The sequence below is a fragment of the Toxorhynchites rutilus genome, chromosome 1, assembly GCF_029784135.1.
Source record: "Toxorhynchites rutilus septentrionalis strain SRP chromosome 1, ASM2978413v1, whole genome shotgun sequence".
Taxonomy (NCBI): Eukaryota; Metazoa; Arthropoda; class Insecta; order Diptera; family Culicidae; genus Toxorhynchites; species Toxorhynchites rutilus.
In genome coordinates, this window is record NC_073744.1 from 108,157,008 (window position 1) to 108,180,554 (window position 23,547).

Sequence of the window (23,547 nt, forward strand, 5' to 3'; positions counted from 1 at the left end):
TACGCATCTATCATAACGAATAACATTTCATTTTTCTTGAGATAAATAATTAAATAATTGTGAAATATCAAGCATTGTCAAAATGCACTATGTGCCCATTTTTGATTGGTCCATTTTGTGCTCCTCAAATCGTACCGACCAAAACGGGCAACCAGAGCAGCAGCGAAATAGAATGAAGCACGATTGGAAAGGAAAAAGAAAAAAATGAACGAAACATTGGTCGCAGTCTCACACATGCGTAATTCTCGAGCCAGCCAGTCAGCTCAAAAATCCCCGCTCCGCTGCCGCAACGATCATTCTCATTCAAACCGTACACCACATCGGTTCGCATCACAACACATCAACAAACCAACCCAAGCAGCCATGTCTGGACATGGTAAAGGAGGAAAAGTGAAGGGAAAGGCAAAATCCCGCTCGAACCGTGTTGATCTGGAGTTCCCCGCAAGGATAGCTAGGCCGAGCGCGTTAGTACCAGTGCACCAGTCCACCTAGTCGGCGTTATATAGTTTCGGCCGCCGAAGTGATCGAGTTAGCTGGCAAAGCTGCTCGCGACGATAAGAAAACCCGCATTCGGAACAGAACACATTCGGTTCGGTGGACATCAAGACAACAGGCAGTTGCAGCGAGTGGCGAGTGGCAAACGCAATCGCAAAACGGCATCAGGTAGCAGAAGAAAAAAGTTTGTTCTTTATACAAACTGCTTTGGTGGCAAATCCAGAACAAGGCGGCATCGAGGGCGTTCGAAATGGTTTTTTTTCAAAACCACGAGTACAAAGTTTTCTAAATTGGAACCATTCCATAAAACAAGGCGCTTTTCAGGGCCATTAAACCTTCCAAAAAAGAGTTTAGGGAATACAGTTCAATGCTTTCTAAAACATTATCCAAAATAATAATAAAACACAAATTGATTTTTTCTTAATTTGTTTGCCAGGATCTGACGAGTATGTGAATTTGGCAGTTGTTCTGAGCTTATTGATAGTTGGGGACTTTCCTGATTATTCAATTTTCTCCAATTCTTAAATTGTTTCCAGAAGTAACAGTACAGTAATTTACAATTAGTTCGACATTTAGCTAATTGGACGGACATGTAATGCGACTTATTTAGTTGGACATTTGTGTACATAGAGATCCAAATTATGACCCCACATTGAAAGTCGACACTGTCCACTGTCATCGCAAATGTTCCATTACAGGTTAAAATCGCCTCCAATGCGACACTGAGTGGCGCTTCGGCACGTCGCATTGAATGTAATTTACTGTACAACATGTCACAAAGCTGGATGGGAAGAAATTTTCCAACTGTGAAAGCTGTGGCGAGTGACAACAAATCGCTTAACAGGAAGGTTTAGCCGAACAAGATGGGGATATCGAGTGATAACAAAACAATAAACTCTTTAGATTGAAGATAATTTTGTGATCCTGAAAAGGACCCTTTTTAGCCTGCATGTGAATCCAACGAGCGAACAAATCGTAATAAATGTATTTTTTGCAATCGCTCCCTTTTAACGCTCATTCGTTCGTCTCGTTGGACTCGCCCCTCTGGCTGAGTCTGCCGATTTGTCTCTATCCTGTGAGTGTGTACCGCTAGAGTATAAAACACGCGGACCCCAAAAAAATATCTTATTTTCTTTCAAACCGTAAACCCGTGTGGTTGTACGGCATCGGCATCGTGGACGTAACAAAGGAGGACAAGTTAAGGAAAGGCAAAGTCTCACTCGAACCGTGCAGGTCTCCAGTTCCCTGTTGGTCGCATTCACTGATTGCTCCGCAAGGGTAACTAGGCCGAACGGATTGGTGCCGGAGCACCAGTATACCTAACAGCGATTAGAGAGTTTCGGTCGTCGGAGTGCTCGAGTTGGCTTGCAAAGCTGCTCACGACAATCAGAAAACCCGCATCAAGAACAGAGCAGCTTCGGTTCGGCGCTCATCAAGGCAACAATTAGTTTCAGTGAGTGGCAAAGTGTTTCTCCGGCACGTCGCATTAAATGTAATTTACTGAACAATATGTCACAAGCTGAATGGGAATAAATTTTCCAACTGTGAAAGCTGTGGCGAGTGGCAAACGCAATAGCTAAACAGGAAGGTTTAACCGAACAAGATGGGAATATCGAGTGATAACAAAAACACAACACCGAAGGTTCTTTTCAGAACCATCAACATATTCATAAAGAGTAAACAGTAAACTAATCCATTTTTCAGGTAGATAGGTAGGTATTCACGTAGGAGAAGGAAATAAAACAATATATTTAAAATATATATTTAACAAAAGCTGTCCCCTTTGTATAGTCCTACGTCACTCCGGTTATGTCCCCGACATTACCCACCCGACTTTTTGACGTAGGACTACGTCTAACCGGAAGATATAGGGGGTGAAATGGAAATATAGGCACTGAACAAGTAGGAAAAAATGCAAGAATTGGAACGCTTATAACTCGAGCATTTCTCAATAGATCGCAAAGGTTTTTGCATCAATTGATAGGAAATATATCTACGCATCTATCATAACGAATAACATTTCATTTTTCTTGAGATAAATAATTGAATAATTGTTAAATATCAAGTATTGTCAAAATGCACTATGTGCCCATTTTTGATTGGTCCATTTTGTGCTCCTCAAATCGAACCGACCAAAACGGGCAACCAGAGCAGCAGCTAAATAGAATGAACCACGATTGGAAAGGAAAAAGAAAAAAATGAACGAAACATTGGTCGCAGTCTCACACATGCGTAATTCTCGAGCCAGCCAGTCAGCTTAAAAATCCCCGCTCCGCTGCCGTAACGATCATTCTCATTCAAACCGTACACCACATCGGTTCGCATCACAACACATCAACAAACCAACCCAAGCAGCCATGTCTGGACATGGTAAAGGAGAAAAAGTGAAGGGAAAGGCAAAATCCGGCTCGAACCGTGTTGATCTGGAGTTCCCCGCAAGGGTAGCTAGGCCGAGCGCGTTAGTACCAGTGCACCAGTCCACCTAGCCGGCGTTATATAGTTTCGGCCGCCGAAGTGATCGAGTTAGCTGGTAAAGCTGCTCGCGACGATAAGAAAACCCGCATTCGGAACAGAACACATTCGGTTCGGTGGACATCAAGACAACAGGCAGTTGCAGCGAGTGGCGAGTGGCAAACGCAATCGCAAAACGGCATCAGGTAGCAGAAGAAAAAAGTTTGTTCTTTATACACACTGCTTTGGTGGCAAATCCAGAACAAGGCGGCATCGAGGGAGTTCGAAATGGTTTTTTTCAAAACCACGAGTACTAAGTTTTCTAAATTTGAACCATTCCATAAAACAAGGCGCTTTTCAGGGCCATTAAACCTTCCAAAAAAGAGTTTAGGAAATACAGTTCAATGCTTTCTAAAACAATATCCAAAATAATAATAAAACACAAATTGATTTTTTCATAATTTGTTTGCCAGGATATGATGAGTATGTGAATTTGGCAGTTGTTCTGAGCCTATGATTTTCACCAATTCTTAAATTGCTTCTAGATTGAAAGTACAGTAATTTACACTTATCTCGACATTTTGCTAATTGGTCGGACCAGTAATGCGACATATTTAGTTGGACATTTTTGTAAACATAGAGTTCGGGGTCCAAATTATGACCCCGCATTGAAGGTCGACACTGTACCACTGTCATCGCAAATGTTCAATTACAGGTTAAAATTACCTCCAATCCGATACTGAGTGGTGGTAATGCGACGTGCCATTGAATGTAATTTACTGTAAAATATGTCACAAGCAAGGTTTAGCCGAACAAGATGGGGATATCGAGTGATAACAAAACAATAAACTTATTAGATTGAATAAAATTTTGTGATCCTGAAAAGGACCCTTTTTAGCCTGCATTTGAATCCAACGAGCGAACAAATCGTAATGAATGTATTTTGTTGCCATCGCTCCCTTTTAACGCTCATTCGTTCGTGTACAGTTTTCGGGCTCGCGTCTTCCCTACCATGTTTTGCCTTTCGTCGCGGTTAGGAGCCTTCTGAACCTTGTATGTACGCAGGCCCTCTCGCTGCTTGGTCCGCTGGACGAATGAACTTGACAAATTCAGCTTATTGGCGACATCCCGGACCGAACTTCTCGGATCACATCTGAACTGCTTAACTACGCGCTTGTGATCTTTTTCACTGACGGAGCATCCATTTTTGCCGTTCTTCACCTTCCGGTCGATGGTTAGGTTCTCGAAGTATCGTTTTAGTACTCTGCTGACCGTGGATTGGACGATTCCCAGCATCTTACCGATGTCCCGATGTGACAACTCCGGATTCTCGAAATGAGTGCACAGGATTAATTCACGACGCTCTTTTTCGTTCGACGACATTTTTCCAAATTTACGAAAAATTGACAGTGAAGCATAGCCAACGTGTTCTATACACTCTTATCTGATTATAAGCGAAAGCTGAAGATATAATTCCTAAAAATTAAATTTCAACAGCGTTTTTTCCGTGATGCAATTTGATGTGACACACCCTTTATTGTTTTAGAAAGCATTGAACTGTATTTCGTAAACTCTTTTTTGAAAGGTTTAATGGCCCTGATAAGCGCCGCGTTTTATGGAATTTTAGAAAACTTAGTACTCGTGGTTTTGAAAAAAAACATTTCGAACGCCCTCGATGCCGCCTTATTCTGGATTTGCCACCAAAGCAGATTGTATAAAAAACAAACTTTTTTCTTCTGCTACCAGCTGCCTTTTTGCGATTGCGTTTGCCACTCGCTGCAACTGCCTGTTGTCTTGATGTCCACCGAACCGAATGTGTTCTGTTCTGAATGCGGGTTTTCTTATCGTCGCGAGCAGCTTTACCAGCCAACTCGATCACTTCAACGGCCGAAACTATATAACGCCGGCTAGGTGGACTAGTGCACTGGTACTAACGCGCTCGGCCTAGCTACCCTTGCGGGGAACTCCAGATCAACACGGTTCGAGCGGGATTTTGCCTTTCCCTTCACTTTTCCTCCTTTGCCATGTCCAGACATGGCTGCTTGGGTTGGTTTGTTGAAGTGTTTTGATGCGAACCGATGTGGTGTACGGTTTGAATGAGAATGATCGTTACGGCAGCGGAGCGGGGATTTTTAAGCTGACTGGCTGGCTCGAGAATTACGCATGTGTGAGACAGCGACCAATGTTTCGTTCATTTTTTCTTTTTCCTTTCCAATGGTGCTTCATTCTATTTCGCTGCTACTCTGGTTGCCCGTTTTGGTCGGTACGATTTGAGGAGCACAAAATGGACCAATCAAAAATGGGCACATAGTACATTTGGACAATGCTTGATATTTCACAATTATTCAATTATTTATCTCAAGAAAAATGAAATGTTATTCATTATGATAGATGCGTAGATATATTTCCTATCAATTGATGCCAAAACCATTGCGATCTATTGAGAAATGCTCGAGTTATAAGCGTTCCAAATCTTGCATTTTTTCCTACTTGTTCAGTGCCTAGATTTCCATTTCACCCCCTATATCTTCCGGTTAGACGTAGTCCTACGTCAAAAACGATCAAAGAACTACACCACCAACAAATAACAACTTTACAACACCAACAAGAAACAACAACACCAACAACAACACACATCAAACAAAAAACAACAACAACAAGGCACATTTCACAAAAAACAACACACACACAACAAACTCTCCAAATACCTCTACACCAAACAAGAACGACATCAATACCTCGAAGAAAGCTTCTCTTTCCAAGGGTAAAGGACCATCGAACTAATCCTCTTTGGATAGTTCAAGCATACACACAATTAAGACTTAGAAATTAGAGTTAAAAACACCAACACATTCACTCCAACACAGAAATTCGGGATACAATGGAACATCAGAAGTATCCGACAAAATATTCTAGAATTGAAAATGCTTATTTCGAACTCTAATCCCACAGTCATAGCCCTTCAAGAAACTATGACTCCAAACAACTTCGATAAAAATTTAATTTCAAAGTACATCACATACTTTAAAGAGGGTCTCAACCCCTCAAAGCACGGAGTTGCAATCGCAATCAAGGATAGCACTCCACATGATCTTCTCCCCTTACCACCGACCTTCAGGCAGTGGTAGTGCGCATTAAACACCCCTTTCCAATTACAGTTGTCAGCATCTACATTACTCCAAATTCTGATCCGGCTATTCTTCGCGGCCAGCTGGACCATCTGTTTAGCCAACTTCCCACCCCAATCATGCTTATGGGTGATTTCAACGCCCAATCATATGCCTGGGGAGGCGCATACCTCGATCAAAAAGGATCTACAATCGAAGATTTTATCTCCAACCATTCCCTACTCCTTCTAAACAACGGCCAACACACCAGAATTCATCATACTGGTACTACTTCGGCCATTGATATTACTATGGTATCACACAAACTCTCTTCAAAACTTTCTTGGAACATTCACGATGATACCTGCGGCAGCGATCATTTTCCAATTCTCATCTCCTTCGGCCAATCTTCTCCAGAGTTTCCGACAAGGCCAAGATGGAAATTTGAATACGCTGACTGGGCTGCCTATCAATTTGATATTGAAAACCGCCTTTCCGCTAAACAAGACTGGACAGCCGAGGAGTTCTCCAAAGTTGTCCTAGAAGTTGCAATGTTGCACATCCCTAGAACCAGTGGCATCCCTGGCAGGAAATGCGTCCCATGGTGGTCTCCTGAGGTGAAGGCAGCGATCAAAGGTCGACGTAAGGCCTTGAGCAAACTAAGAAAGGCCCATCCGGATAACCCCCATAAGCCCACTCTGCTCACAGAGTTCCAAAGGTCTCGAACTGCCATTAATTCAGCCAAACACAATAGTTGGGCTAAATTCGTCAGCGAAATTAACCCTAACACGTCGACAAAGGAGTTATGGAGTAAGATTGGTAGGCTTCATGGCAAGAAAAGAAGCAAAGAGTATAATCTTCTTATTAATGGTCAATACACCAATGACCGGAAAATCATCGCCGAGGCGTTCGGAGAATTCTTTGCATCTGCCTCCTCCAATCAAAATTACGACCAAACCTTTCAAACCCACAAAACGGAATGCGAAAAAATTCCCATCGATTTTCATACCGATGTGGAATTTGACTTCAACAAAAACCTCTCCCTCAAAGAGCTCGATTGGGTACTGAACAAAGTCAAACAAGGATCCACCGGACCCGACGACATCAGCTACCCGATGCTAAAGAAACTACCCCATCTAGGGAAAAAAGCATTTCTGAAGCTCCTCAACAAAGTCTGGGACAGTGGAACCCTCCCCAGTTGCTGGAAAGAGGGTTTAATGATCTGTATCCCGAAACCAGACATGAACAATCATCTTCTCGACAATTTCCGCCCCATCACTCTTCTAAGTTGTGTTGGGAAAGTCATGGAAAAAATAATAAATCGACGCTTAACGACCTTTCTAGAGTCAAATAAGCTGATTGATTCCAGACAATTCGCATTCCGCCCGGGAAAAGGTACAGAAGATTGCCTCGTAGCAATCGAAAAAATCCTAGACGACGCAACTGAGAAATTACAGAACATAGATATCGTTTCACTTGACCTATCCAAGGCCTTCGATCGGGCATGGAGATACCCAGTGCTGAAAAGCCTTTTCAACTGGGGGATTCGTAGGAGATTAGTCCTCTTCATAAAAAGTTTCCTTGAAAACCGGTCTTTCAAAACCATCATCAACAACCATAGGTCTTCTTTAAAAATCCCTGAAAACGGTTTCCCCCAAGGCTCAGCACTTTCACCTACCCTTTTCAACATTGCTATGCAATCCATCTTTGAACTAATTCCCGATCACATAAAGATCATAGTCTATGCAGATGACATAACTCTCATCTCTACGAGCTGCTTCGGCTTAAATCAGAGAAAGAGGCTTCAAAAAACCTTAGACTCCATCCAAAACTGGGCTCTAAAACAGGTTTTAGAATTTCCCCGGAGAAATCCAAGCACATGTACATTGGAAAACATCTCAGTAGGAGAACCTATCTTCAACTTAACAAAATCCCGATCCCCACAACGAGGATCTTGAAAATACTAGGAGTTACTTTTGATAAGAAACTCAACTTCTTACCACATTCCCAAAAGACCAAAATAGCCACCAGAATGAAACTGAACATCATCAAGGCTATTGCAGGCAACCTAGCCTCTGGTCACAGAAAAACACTGCTGAATATTGTAAACTTTTGGTTGGTCCCAAAAATTCTATACGGAATAGGCACCTTCAGCCGCGGAAGGGACGGTGTGTTAAACACCATTCAACCAGTTTACAATAAAGCAGTCAGGATTGCAATCGGAGCTTTTCCCACTAGCCCCACTCTTGCCGTAATAGCTGAAAGTGGTCAACTTCCCCTCAAACACCTGACGACAAAAGCCATCACAAATTAAGCCATCCGTCACCTGTCACTTCCCGACAGTGACCACAATGTCCCACTAATACGCAGGGCCAAAACATTATTCAACAACATCACAAACAAAGACCTCCCCAATATTTGTGAACGGCCATCTGCTACGGGAAGAAATTGGAACGTCAAACCGCTGAACATTAACCTTGATCTTCTTAAGGCTGTCCGAGCGGGAGACCCTTCTCCAAAAATCAAAGCTTGCTTCAATAACCTCATTGCATCCAATTTTCAAATTAATCACCAGGTATATACAGATGGTTCAGTCAATGCCGATGGAGTTGGATGTGGAATTTTTGAGAGTAGATACATAGGTAGCTTTTCTCTTCCACCGCAATGCTCCATCTTCAGTGCGGAAGCTTTCGCTCTTTTAATAGCTACCCAAGAATGCACCCATGATTTCCTTCCTACCACAATATTTTCCGACTCAGCTAGCTATCTCCATGACCTAAGTGGAAACAGCAAACACCCATGGATAATACAAACAGAAGAGGCTGCTTCAGATAAAAACATCTCCTTCTGCTGGGTTCCTGGTCACTCAGGAATCCGCGGAAACACAGCCGCCGACATAGCCGGCAAGGGCAGCAAAACGGAACCCCCAGACATGCCCTGTCCTCCATCTGACATTGTCCGCTGGGTAAAACAGCAAGTCCGTGAAAGTTGGGACATAGGCTGGATAAACAGCCGTCCCACTCATCTTCATAAAATCAAAAATTCCACTCTCCCTTGGGAGGACCGTCTCAATAGTAGGGAAAGGCAAGTCCTTACCCGTCTTCGAATTGGGCACACTAACTTCACCCACTCACACTTGTTCTGCAGAGCCGAGAAACCCCAATGTGCTTGCAACGAAGCTCCGGTTACCGTTAGCCATCTTTTACTTGAATGTCAACATACCAAAGATGCTCGAGCCCGACACAACATAGGTCAGAGTCTCCGAGATATCCTCAGTAGAGACGAGACCCAAGAAACCAATTTAATTGCGTTTCTGAAAGAAACCGACTTCTTTGGTAAAATCTAAATCGAAATACTAAATACCTTGGAAATTGCTTATTAAAGTTCGCCACTTCACAGTCATGTATGCGTGTTTATGTGTGTATACACATGTATGTACGGGTCGGAAGGAAGGAATTTATACATGTATATATACGCATTCAACAATAATAAATAACAAATAATATAATATATACTTTCATACCCACATCTATCTTCTATCCATTACATTATACTTTAATCAACTTCCTATTCCTACAGCCACACTCACCAAGGAGGATAAATTCATTAAATAAACCTCTCCATATTCAGCTCTACTATATACCATTAAATTCAAAACCACTATATTTTATTCAAACTGTATTTCACTTCATTTCACACCCACCCCACACCCCACTCCTCCCCTCTTTCCTTCCCATACCACTCCCACCCACTTCCACTCCTCTAATCCCACCCAAATCCTTTCCACTCCTTTCCTTCCCATCCTCCTGAGAAGGGCCTTTTTTTGTGTTTTTTTTGTTTTTGGAACACGCCCTGCACTTGGAGTCTAGGTCATTTGTGCTTCGTCACTGCTTCGGTCCTCGGATCAGTAAATATTTACTTTTCTTCACAGCATATATTAAATATCTTATGAAGCATAGGATCCCTTCCTACCTTCTTCTTTAACCGAGAGTCGAGCGGACAGATCTGAAGAGTGATTTTTTTGGTTTCCCTTTCGCCAGTCCCCTCTGGACTGGTTTTATTGTGGCCCTTCACTGGGCTAGAGGCGAATGAACTGCAAAGTTTAAAGCCTCTTAAAAACAAAGAAAGAAGAAGAAGAACGTGAACGTGTTGACGTAACAAAGGAGGACAAGTTAAGGAAAAGGCAAAGTCTCACTCGAACCGTGCATGTTTCCAGTTCCCTGTTGGTCGCATTCATTGATTGCTCCGCAAGGGTAACTAGGCCAAACGGATTGGTGCCGGAGCACCAGTATACCTAACAGCGGTTATAGAGTTTCGACCGTCGGAGTGCTCGAGTTGGCTTGCAAAGCTGCTCACGACAATCAGGAAACACGCATCAAGAACAGAGCAGCTTCGGTTCGGCGCTCATCAAGGCAACAACTAGTTTCAGCGAGTGGCAAATGCAATCGCAAAACGGCAGCAGGTAGAAGAAAGAAAAAGTTTGTTTATACAGACTGCTTTGGTGGCAAAACCAGCCACCGTAAAACACGGCGCTTTACAGGGCCATTAAACCATTCAAAAAAGAGTTATTAAAATTTTTTCACAATACCAATGCATTCTAAAGTGACATAATATGACATATAATATAAACTGTTTTGTTTTGTTTATGCTTGTTCTTGAACTGGTTGGGGTTTTTTAAATTGATCATTCAGTTTTCACAAACCCATGTATGGTTTCCGAATTAAAAGTGGCTTCAAATTACAACACATTGTATGCAGGATGGCATTAACGAATTTTCTCGGTAGCAAGAACTGCTTTCTTTAGTTGATAACTGATGTTGAAAATTGACTGACGTTACATCTGCATTGCATAGAGAAATAACTAAGGAGCAACACGATGAGCTATGTATTTCCTGCTGCTCTGTTCTTATTTTAAATGACTTTAATCCGAAGGTCATCCGTCCCTGTATTTACTCTTGGTTTTTCAGAACGCTTATAGCTCGTTTATTTCTCGACAGATCGTAGAGTTCGTCTCCAAAACCTCAATTCTTTTTCATTTTTATTTACTTTGTTTGCGGAGACTACAAATCTTACAAGTCATTCGTCTTAAGGTACGGTAATGTGCTCAATAGTGAAATATATGATAGTGAACGAGCTGATGACCACCTGTACATTCCCTATCACAGCCATCATTTTGATTGTACGATATGTGTATACGCCGAAAGATGCCCGACGTTGAACATTTAATAAGTACAAAGCCTTCAGAAAAAAATCAAGAATCAAGTTTGTAAAAAAAAACGCAAAAACACAACACCAAAGGTTCTTTTCAGAACCCCCAACATGTTCATAAAGAGTAAACAGTAAACTAATCCATTTTTCAGGTAGATAGGTAGGAATTCACGTAGAAGAAGAAAAGAAAACAATATATTTAAAATATATATTTAGCAAAAGCTGTCCCCTTTGTATAGTCCAACGTCACTCCGGTTATGTCACCGACATTACCCACCCGTCTTTTTTTTCTTTTTCCTTTCCAATCGTGCTTCATTCTATTTCGCTGCTGCTCTGGTTGCCCGTTTTGGTCGGTACGATTTGAGGAGCACAAAATGGACCAATCAAAAATGGGCACATAGTGCATTTGGACAATGCTTGATATTTCACAATTATTCAATTATTTATCTCAAGAAAAATGAAATGTTATTCGTTATGATAGATGCGTAGATATATTTCCTATCAATTGATGCAAAAACCTTTGCGATCTATTGAGAAATTCTCGTGTTATAAGTGTTCCAAATCTTGCATTTTTTCCTACTTGTTCAGTGCCTAGATTTCCATTTCACCCCCTATATCTTCCGGTTAGACGTAGTCCTACGTCAAAAGTTCATTATAGGCAATTTGCCTTTCAAAAAGTGTGCCTTCTGAAGCGCCCACCTTAGCTAGCGAGTCCGCTTTCTCATTCCCCGGAATCGAGCAATGAGAGGGAACCCATGCTAAGGTAATCTTGAATAATTTTTCGACCAAAACACTCAATAGATGTCTTATTCTTGTTAGGAAATAAGATGAGCGTTTATCAACTTTCATTGAGCGGATTGCCTCTATTGAGCTGAGACTGTCTGAAAAAATTAAATAATGGTCGATGGGCAGTGTTTCAATGATCCCTAGAGCATAGTATATCGCACCCATTTCTGCGACATACACGGAACAAGGATCTTTGAGTTTGAAAGAGGCACTGGAATTTTCATTGAAGATGCCGAAGCCAGTGGACCCGTTTATGTATGAACCGTCAGTAAAGAACATTTTATCAGATCCAACTTTCCCATATTTTTCCGAAAATATCGACGGAATAACATTGGAGCGTAGGTGATCTGGTGTTCCATGGATTTTTTGTCGCATGGACAGATAAAAAATGACAGAGGAATTGCAAAAGTATGGGAAGCAAACTTGGTAGGAGATGCCTGTGAAGGGTTCACGTCGTGGGTATGGTACTCATGGTATAAAGACATAAAACTTGACTGAGGAGTCAGTTGTAGTAGATTTTCGAAGTTATCAATCACCAATGGATTCATGATCTTGCAACGGATGAGAAATCTGCCTTGCGCAGGGGCCATGCTAATCTTCTCTGTATCGTTCCAATTTTAGTATATGTCTAGCCGAAGCTAGGAAGCTGGTTTTCTAGTTAAGTGTATTTAAAGATTAAATTAAACAACAAAAAACATGATAACAAAAGTTAATTTTGATCAAACTTACAAAACTGCTTCTCCTAAATTTATGACCATTAATTTGACAACCGTTCTAGGAATCCAATGTTTATGGAAAATGGTCCGGTGGTTTTTGATGAGATTTATATCAATGTTCACTGAAAATTTTTTTTTGCGATCAAAAAGATCGAAGTGATCGGAAAGAAAAGATCTTTTTTTTGAGTACAAAGAATCGATCCAAAAATCGGAAATCGGAGAGGAAAACATCGATCTTTAAAATATCGATCCAAAATCGCTTAATCCTAGTCTATAAACCCCATGATCTTGACATGTTTGGAATGTTTTTGGAAGATGTCGAAAGGCTCATAATGGAATTCAACCCATCATTCGGATGATGGACCGCCCCCTCTGCATCCCTACACTACGTCACTGATGTTATACAATATGAAAAGCCCAATCCAATTAGTAATATTAGTAGTTAAATAACAATAAAAAACCGTTCAATCCAAGTTCTATAGAAAGGAAATAAAATCAATAGTACTGTCCAGACTATTCAAATTATTGCGGTTTGGGAAGGAATTGGTAAATTGTCGACATTTATTTTGTGTGTAATACATGAATGTCTTCTTTGAGTTCGGTTCGAATCAAGGCGGTATAGTAAGGTGGAACGTTATGTCAGAACTGCTGTTCAGCCGTTACTTGAGTTCGAATTGACAGCGACCAAACGAACGGCTAGAGTTTTCCGAGAAAGAGGATAACAAATGGCATGCAATGATGAGTGCATACCGCTATGTGTTTGCTGCGCATAAACGTTGGTTTTGTTTACGCTGTTGGCATCATTGTTGTGTTTCGGTGACTGCTGCAAGTTGTTGTCTGCATTGCTGTTTTACGGAATGTGAGGGTTGTTGCTGTTGCTGCTGGGATTGGAGCGATTGTGGGAGCTTTGCTAGTGGGTATATGAAAGGGTCACTACCGGCGGGCTTGTGCCGTACTGCTCTAAGTTCCATTCGCTTTGGTGGAATTAGTCGTTGGCGACCCATTAGGATTGAGTGATAGCGATACGCTGTGGATATCCATGCATATCGTTTCCCGGCGACAGCTGCTTTAGCTGGAGACTCACCTGATCGTACGGGTTGTGAGACACAACAGCTAGTTCGATTGAAACCGGCCCAGCGTATGTATATGTTGGTGTGGACCGCTATGTAGCATAAAAATTAGACCTGCTTTGTTTATAAACAAAAAAGTCGCTGTCATTTATCCCCTCTCGCATCTTCCATGCCTTATCATCATACTGTCGAAAACGAACCACCTGTCAATTCCAGCTCCTTGGGTTCGAATCGGGGTTCTGTAGCTTTTTTTTTGCTGATTGTTCGAATCCTTCCAAATTCTCTCAATCGAGTTAAGCCAGCGCCACACGATTCTACGAACACCCCCGAATATTGGACGCTGGATGATTCGACGCATCGTGTAGTTGATGAACGAACCACGAACCTCCAATGTCGAGCGTCGAATATTCTCGTTTGAAGGTAATCCGTTTGTGGTGGATTACCTTCCAACGCGAGTGGCACGAGTCAAAGGATTTTTGTCATTCACTCGATTAAACACACTATAGCATTCGATACACCGCTACATAATTCGTACGAAACTATCTTTGACATATTGGTTTGTTTACAATTTTTAGTTGAAGGAACTATGAAATTGTTTCGTGAAATTTGAAATATTCTTCTTCTTGAATGGCGTTAACGTTCCCTGTGGAACTTTTGCCGTCTCAACGTATGCATTAATTAGCGCCATTTATTAATACTTAGTTGAGATTTCTTAAGCCAAATAACACGCCTTGAATGTATTCCGAGGGGCAAGCTCTTGAATACGCGTGACCACTTGCAAGTCGAAAGAAATTTCTTTGACGAAAAATCCTCCGACCAGAACGGGAATCGAACCCGAACACCCGACATGACAATGTGAGACGCTAACCACTCGGCCACGGGTGCACTTCAAATTTGAAATATGCGGCATAGTATTTGTGTGGTGTGCACTTACTGTACAACTAATGTTACAGCAACTGAATGGTCAAAGCATATGTCAAACTGCCTTCAATCTACAAGCGATAGTCGACTGCGTCAGCGACAACCGGTTTCGCCGAGCACAGAGAATGCCGCCATCATCGGTCCTCTTTCAGATAACGGACTTCGACGAGGTAAGACGTGTTTCTCGAGTGTGCTGGTTGATTCTTTACTTGCTGTGGATTTCACATTGGCGATCCTGCCAGCCATTTTTTGGTTTACTTTAACGTAGAATGACCGGGAAATAGTTGTTTTAATTAAATTTATTTAATTCGCTGAATGGCAAATGAAAAAGAATCACCCAGCATCATTTATAGTACGCAATTTTTCATATTGCCGTATGCAATATTTGTTTGAAAAACAGGAAGTGGGTTATATCTATGGTATAACCGCAAGGGTGACGTAGGACTCTCGTTGATATAGAGATCATTTGTATGAAGTTGAATCTGAATTCATTCTGAATGAATGAATATTTGGAGAACTTCGAAAACGAGAGCGTTACGTTGGAGGCACAAGGTTTTATGCATCCAATATTGGATACGGAAATATCCTACTGATGGGGAAGAATAATCTTCAGAAGCTATCCTGTTGATTGCGATTGATTGAACAACCACAAAACCAAATGTATTTGGTCACAGTGTTACATGGATAGAAAACATTCAATTAAACTCTTTCACATGAATATATTTTGAAAATTCCCAAAGGAACTGGCAGATTATTTTCAGTAACAATTAGATATTTCCACATTTTCCTCGATACTGGAAGCCCACCATTGGTTAATGCCAACTCGATAACCACCTGTTAATAGCACTTGATTGAAACATATTTGGTCACAGTGTAACATGGATAGAAAACATTCAATTAAACTCTTTCACATGAATATATTTTGAAAATTCCCAAAGGAACTGGCAGATTATTTTCAGTAACGATTAGATATTTCCACATTTTCCTCGATACTGGAAGCCCACCAGTGGTTAATGCCAACTCGATAACCACCTGTTAATAGCACTTGATTGTAACATATTTGGTCACAGTGTTACATGGATAGAAAACATTCAATTAAACTCTTTCACATGAATATATTTTGAAAATTCCCAGAGGAACTGGCAGATTATTTTCAGTAACGAATAGTTATTTCCACATTTTCCTCGATACTGGAAGCCCACCAGTGGTTAATGCCAACTCGATAACCATCTGTTAATAGCACTTGATTGAAACATATTTGGTCACACTGTAACATGGATAGAAAACATTCAATTAAACTCTTTCACATGAATATATTTTGAAAATTCCCAGAGGAACTGGCAGATTATTTTCAGTAACGATTAGTTATTTCCACATTTTCCTCGATACTGGAAGCCCACCAGTGGTTAATGCCAACTCGATAACCACCTGTTAATAGCACTTGATTGAAACATATTTGGTCACAGTGTTACATGGATAGAAAACATTCAATTAAACTCTTTCACATGAATATATTTTGAAAATTCCCAGAGGAACTGGCAGATTATTTTCAGTAACGATTAGATATTTCCACATTTTCCTCGATACTGGAAGCCCACCAGTGGTTAATGCCAACTCGATAACCACCTGTTAATAGCACTTGGTTGAAACATATTTGGTCACAGTGTAACATGGATAGAAAACATTCAATTAAACTCTTTCACATGAATATATTTTGAAAATTCCCAAAGGAACTGGCAGATTATTTTCCAGCAATGATTAGATCTTTCCGAAACTTTCTCGATGCTGAATGGCATCCTAACGGAAAGAGTTCTGCGCGTGTATGTGTCGATCCTTCGCCGTCCACCTCCTCCAGCACGTTAGGCAACGATGTTGTCTTGTCGATGTCCTCACGAAAAATGAATGTGTCTCACCACCAGAATATCGCTTAAGTATGCTTTATGTGTGTGATTGAATCGAGAGAAGGTGTGGTTTTCGATGGCAATTTGGAAGGCAAACTAGAGGGGAAGGAACTCTCTGAGCTAGGAACTTTCGGCGACTGAGCAATAATCGATTGCGGGCGCATACAATATTGGATACGGAAATATCCTACTGATGGGGAAGAATAATCTTCTGAAGCTATCCTGTTAATTGCGATTGATTGAAAAACCACAAAACCAAATGTATTTGGTCACAGTGTTATAGAAAACAGGGGATAGAAAATGTGAAAATTACACGATCAAATAAACACCGGTGTAGTCGATTCTACAATCTCGTGTATATATATTTATTCTCCCTCCGCTCTCCTGTTCGTACACATACGGACCATAGATATATTACAGACCCATTACCACATCTCCCTTTTTTTATAACAATTAATATTTCATAAAACATTCATTGTAACGCCTCGGCAACCTGATAGTGCGTTGAGATCTACCACGATTGGCAGAATCGTCTTCGGATCCTGACTGCTGCATGACAGCAGCTGCTTCAGCGTTAGCTGTCTCCTCTGGCTTCTGCGGTCCATCAATCGGTAAATCATCAGACTGCTCGACATTATCCGGAATCGAAGGCTCTGTTGTAGCCTGCCCGGATCCTGTAAATATCAACATTGAAATATATCTGAAATACAGCTAAGCGAACGATATACTTCTATTAGAAACGAGAACTTCTGGAAGAACTACTTTTTTCAGGTGGCTAGAATTTCTATCGTAAACTTTTCCTGTTTCCTGATTGCGGACTGTTACTCTAGGGCCCTGCTTAGCCTCCACTGTCATAATGGCAGGATTGAACGTTGGAGTCAGCTTATTACCGTGAAGAACATTCTTTACAAACACCTTATCTCCGACTTTAATGTTCGACGGTTTCGCCCTACGTCGTTCATTTTCTCTCTCCTTCCCCTTCTCCTTCGCAACTTGATCTTGATCTCTATAGTCAGTAAGCGGTACAGCAGTGCTCACGTCTTGCAAGGTAGGTATTTTTGTCCGAATGTTTCGCCCGTACATTAGCTCGCTTGGGGTCTTTCCGGTGGTACTATGAGGTGTTGAGTAGTACATCAATAGGTAAGTAAGCATATCATGCTTCCAATCGCGCTTCAGAGCCTGGCTGATCTTGAGCCTTTTGATAAGTGACCGGTTTTGGCGCTCAACCAAACCGTTCTCTTGAGGCCAATACGGGGTGGTCTTGTTAAGGTGTATACCTTTACGCTTACAATATGTATCAAACTCATCGCTAACGAACTGGCGACCGTTATCCAGGGTGATAGTTTGAGGATACCCAAGCCGAACAAAAATGCGTTCCAGACGCTCAGCCGTTTCATTTGCCGTTATCTTCCGAAGAACTTCGATTTCTTTATAACGGCTAAAATAATCCACGATAACTAATAAGTAGTCTCCCGAAGGTAACGGACCCATAAAATCAATGGCAATATCCATCCACGGCGTAACCGGCAACTTCCTCCGTTCCATAGGCTCAGGGCGATTTGGCAGGCTTACCAGCTGGCAACCTGTGCACGAATCTACTGTGCGAATTATAGCCTCGTCCATTCCTGGCCACCAACAGGTATGCCTCAGACGCTGCTGCATCTTAGTACGACCTGGGTGACCCTCATGTCCCAATTGCAATATGCGTTGCCTCAAGTCTCGTGGAATCACTAATCTTGATCCTCTGACTACGAGGTCTCCTACTTTTCCAAGCTCGTTCCGAAAGGCGTGATATGGCTTGATTGCCTCAGATGTATGATTCCACACCCCACGATCCAAACACTCTCGCAATTGAGTTAGCTCTGGGTCGTTGGAAGATGCTGTTTCAAGTTCATTCAGGTCGATAGCAGCCAGTTCTAGGACACTACGAACGTAGACCTCGGAATCTGGGTCAAATGATACCGCTTCTGATGATTGCGAAAGGCGTGACAATGGATCGGCAATATTCGATTTGCCTTTGCGGTACACAACTTCGTAGTTGAATGACTGAAGTCTCAGAACCCAACGTTCAATTCGAAGACACGGCGATGAATCAGGTGAGAATATAGCTTCTAAGGGCTTGTGGTCAGTCTCTAGCTCAAACCGAACACCGATGAGGTAGATTTGAAACCTCTCTACTGCCCACACCAGTGCCAGAGCCTCCTTCTCTGTCTGAGCATATCGACGTTCGGTGTCAGTGAGGCTTTTACTAGCGAAAGAAACAACTCTCGGTTCTCCTTCATAAAATTGTAGGAGAACTGCTCCCAACCCAACCGGGGAGGCATCCGCAACAACTCTTGTTTTCAACTTTGGATCAAAATGGGACAAGCTTTCTACACTTCCTATGGCTCGTACGAGATGATCGAATGCTGCCTGCTCTTCGACACCCCATTTAAATTCAGTTTTGTTCTTGGTGAGCTCCCGGAGTGGAAACGACTTCGTAGCCAAGTCCGGAATGAAAGCCCCTACGTAATTTACTAAGCCAAGAAAACTGCGAACTTCCTCAGAATTGGTTGGAGTTCTGAAGTTTTCGATAGCTTTAATTTTGTCTTGTGAAGGAGTCATGCCGTTTCTATCAAAGCGATGACCCAGAAAATCTATTGCAGTCAATTTGAAAACGCATTTTGATTGGTTCAGGAGAACACCGTAGGATCGCAACTTATCAAGAACCTGCTTCAGCGAAGCATCGTGCTCTTGCTCCGTTTTTCCTGCTATGACTATATCGTCGATGAAATTGATGACATTCCCACAGTCCGATAAGATTTGTTCAAGAACTTTCTGAAACATCTCCGGAGCACACGATATTCCAAACACGAGCCTTTTGTATCTGAATAAACCTTGCATGCAAATAAATAAAGCAATATGCTAGTATTATCTACCTTGTCATAAGTTTTAAGTATGTGCTCGTTATGGTTAAACAACCATAAATAAAATCCTTACAAGTCTTATTTCATAACAACTCTGTAATCATATATCCAAATTAATCGCAGTTACCTTTGTGAGTAATGAACGTCGTCAATGGTTTACTTCCGTCGTCTAACTCAAGCTGGTAGAACGCATCCTTGATGTCCAGTCTTGAAAAGAAAAGCGCCCCATTCAGCTTCCAGCGAACGTCTTCGATGGTCGGAAGCGGATGGGTTTCGCGGAGAATCGCCTTATTGACTTTGCGCATGTCGATGCATAGTCGAATATCACCACTGTCCTTGACAACGACAACCATTGGCGATACCCAGCGACTGGGTTCCACAACTCGTTCTATTATGTCCTTGGACAACAATTCTTTCAACTTGTCATCCACACGCTGCAGAGTTGCGAAAGGCAATCGTCGGAATCGTTGGGCGACAGGCTCTACTGACATGTCAACCGGGATATGTATTTTCACGCCACGGATGCTTGGAAATGGTCGCGAAATGTCTACATGTTGAAATGTTTCTTGTTTACTCGGAAGCCCAACTATCAAAACACCCAGCTGCTTTGCGGTGTTCTTCCCCAATAGAGGCTGAGGACCATCCTTAACAACGTAGAAACGTGCTACCGTTTCCAGTTGCTTCGACCCATCGCAGATGGAGATTTCTGCGTCAAACATGTTGGTTACAAATAGGCAATCTTTCTGTGCATACGCTCTGAATCTCCGATCTGGTTGCTGATTTCCCCCGATTGTATGTACTCCATTACGAATCATCACATCCCAGGTTTGATCGTCAATTATGTTTGACTGTACACCTGAATCGATCTGCATTTCAATTAGTGCACCGCCAACATTGGCCCAAACCAACTCCTCGGAATCATGAACCGATGATACCATTTCGACAAGTTCGACCTCTTCGTTGTCAACTTCCGCATCGTCGATAGCATGTACCTTCCGCGCATACCTCGCGATCTTGTTTTGTGCAGGTCTGCCGCTCGAATACCAAGCAGCCGGAGAAGCTTGAACGTGGGTTCTCTTCAGTGAATTTTTTCCTGTTGTTGACGCGAAGGTCGATGACGATGCCGGATAAGATGATGGTACGAAATTCCCCGGTCCCCTGGCAGGACGATTAAAGCAAACGACTCGAAAATGTCCTTTTTTGTGGCAGTTCCCGCAGGTTTTATTCCATGCCGGGCACGCGTCTGGCCCATGAGAACGCCCACAATACTTGCAGGATCCCCGAATGTTTTGCATTGTTTCCGTTGCTTTGGGTGTATTCTGAAGAATGTTTTTACCACTGATTTGATCACTAGCCGATCGTGAGGTCTCGTGTGCGTTAACTTGCTTGATCATTTCTTCGATGTTCAAGTTGGAATCTTGGAGAAGTTTTTCCCGCAGCGGCGGAGGTACGAATTGCAGCATCTTGTCGATCACCGCAATGCCACTGCTTGCGGTTGCTGACATCCCGAAATTGCATTTACTGGCATGAACCTGAACTCTCATTAAAAACTTTTCCAAACCCTCGTCGGTCTCAGGTTGCATGGCCCAGAAGAGGTACCGCTCGTGCGCTTCATGGCGTTGGGGTGCAAAATAACAATCCAGCTTTGTGATTGCCACCTCATACGGATCGATACCGTTATTTTTGTCTTCTTCTACGTCCGCTCCAGGAATGTTAAAAAAATATCTCCTGAAGACCGAACCCACCTTGAGCAAGCAGTAGATCTTTCTTTTCAATGGCATCCGTCACCTTGGAAGCACGGAGACAAATTTCAAACCCTCTTTTCCAGACATGCCACTTACTGCGGCGTTCGGCCAGCGGCACATCCGCGTACGAGAACGGTGGTAGGGTCGAGAAACACTTCAGCTTATCCATCCTTAAAACAACATCAATTACAATTGATTCTAATAATCTATCCCAATATTTTACCTCTTTTCGTTAAATCAAACCGATTTTTCAATCGTTCACAGACTTGTTTACATCCAATCAATAACCTTGTTCGCTTTTCTCGTCACGGCAACGTGTGCTTTTTCCAAGCAGAATATCTCACCGCTCACTCGTTGCGGAAACTTTCTTGTTGCTCACCGCTCACTAGTCGCGAAGCTTTCCGTGTTGCTGTCAAGTCGCAAATCTCACCGCTTTCTCGTCGCGAGCCCTGCTGTCAAGTCGCAGATCTTACCGCTTTCTCGTCGCGAGCCCTGCTGTCAAGTCGCAGATCATCCAGGCTTACATGCGCCTATCTCTTTCACTTCCAAGAAGAAGTTTCACTCGCTCTCACCGTGCGGAGCTTTTCATATGCGCGTCAGTAGCGTCAATCGAGAGCTTTTTCCACCAACCTTCAGCTGATGATTGTTAATCCAGAAGAAATCCTATGCACCCACTACAAATTATCGTCCCACAATCGTCGCCAATTTGTGAAAATTACACGATCAAATAAACACCGGTGTAGTCGATTCTACAATCTCGTGTATATATATTTATTCTCCCTCCGCTCTCCTGTTCGTACACATACGGACCATAGATATATTACAGACCCATTACCACAGAAAACATTCAATTAAACTCTTTCACATGAATATATTTTGACAATTCCCAAAGGAACTGGCAGATTATTTTCAGTAACGATTAGATATTTCCACATTTTCCTCGATACTGGAAGCCCACCAGTGGTTAATGCCAACTCGATAACCACCTGTTAATAGCACTTAATAGAAACATATTTGGTCACAGTGTAACATGGATAGAAAACATTCAATTAAACTCTTTCACATGAATATATTTTGAAAATTCCCAAAGGAACTGGCAGATTATTTTAAGTAACGATTAGATATTTACACATTTTCCTCGATACTGGAAGCCCACCAGTGGTTAATGCCAACTCGATAACCACCTGTTAATAGCACTTGATTGAAACATATTTGGTCACAGTGTTACATGGATAGAAAACATTCAATTAAACTCTTTCACATGAATATATTTTGAAAATTCCCAAAGGAACTGGCAGATTATTTTCCAGCAATGATTAGATCTTTCCGGAACTTTCTCGATGCTAAATGGCATCCTAACGGAAAGAGTTCTGCGCGTGTATGTGTCGATCCTTCGCCGTCCACCTCCTCCAGCACGTTAGGCAACGATGTTGTCTTGTCGATGTCCTCACGAAAAATGAATGTGTCTCACCACCAGAATATCGCTTAAGTATGCTTTTTGTGTGTGATTGAACCGAGAGAAGGTGTGGTTTACGATGGCAATTTGGAAGGCAAACTAGAGGGGAATGAACTCTCTGAGCTCGGAACTTTCGGCGACTGAGCAATAATCGATTGCGGGCGCATACAATATTGGATACGGAAATATCCTACTGATGGGGAAGAATAATCTTCTGAAGCTATCCTGTTAATTGCGATTGATTGAAAAACCACAAAACCAAATGTATTTGGTCACAGTGTTACATGGATAGAAAACATTCAATTAAACTCTTTCACATGAATATATTTTGAAAATTCCCAAAGGAACTGGCAGATTATTTTCAGTAACGATTAGATATTTCCACATTTTCCTCGATACTGGAAGCCCACCATTGGTTAATGCCAACTCGATAACCACCTGTTAATAGCACTTGATTGAAACATATTTGGTCACAGTGTAACATGGATAGAAAACATTCAATTAAACTCTTTCACATGAATATATTTGGAAAATTCCCAGAGGAACTGGCAGATTATTCTCAGTAACGATTAGATATTTCCACATTTTCCTCGATACTGGAAGCCCACCAGTGGTTAATGCCAACTCGATAACCACTTGTTAATAGCCGCGCGTGTATGTGTGTGTAGCGATGTCTTCCCAGGGAACCGTTTGTGGCATCACTCTCCTCCTGATAGATTCCCTTCTGGCCTAGGGTGCACAAACAGGCTCTTGGTGACACCGTTCATCCGCGCTTTCATGATAAAT

The 23,547-nt window shown here is 42.1% G+C and overlaps 2 protein-coding genes and 1 non-coding gene across 4 annotated transcripts in view; all 3 read right to left on the minus strand.

The window, feature by feature from the left end:
- LOC129763622 (uncharacterized) overlaps window positions 1-23,547 on the minus strand; it is a 257,711-nt gene that overhangs the window by 122,636 nt on the left and 111,528 nt on the right. The window lies entirely within an intron of this gene.
- Window positions 12,585-12,689, minus strand: LOC129763865 (U6 spliceosomal RNA). Its single transcript, XR_008741050.1, has one exon. It is a non-coding gene; the product is annotated as a U6 spliceosomal RNA (small nuclear RNA).
- Window positions 16,950-22,231, minus strand: LOC129763623 (uncharacterized). 2 transcript variants are annotated; one of them, XM_055762864.1, is made up of 3 exons: window positions 21,529-22,231; window positions 21,306-21,475; window positions 16,950-17,328 (listed from the first exon to the last, which is right to left on the minus strand). In XM_055762864.1, exons 2-3 carry the CDS (start codon window positions 21,472-21,474, stop codon window positions 17,108-17,110), a joined length of 390 nt encoding a protein of 129 aa, XP_055618839.1. In that variant the 5' UTR covers window position 21,475; window positions 21,529-22,231; the 3' UTR covers window positions 16,950-17,107. The 2 variants fall into 2 exon arrangements, with proteins under 2 accessions (XP_055618839.1, XP_055618840.1); XM_055762865.1 differs by having other exon boundaries at window positions 21,306-22,231.

Excerpts from the sequence above, each read along its gene's own strand:
- LOC129763623 (XM_055762864.1), bottom strand. The coding sequence starts at position 21,474 with ATGGATAAGCTGAAGTGTTTCTCGACCCTACCACCGTTCTCGTACGCG. Across the intron at positions 17,329-21,305 it reads AGATCTACTGCTTGCTCAAG|GATCCGGGCAGGCTACAACA; the intron begins GTGGGTTCGGTC and ends TGATATTTACAG.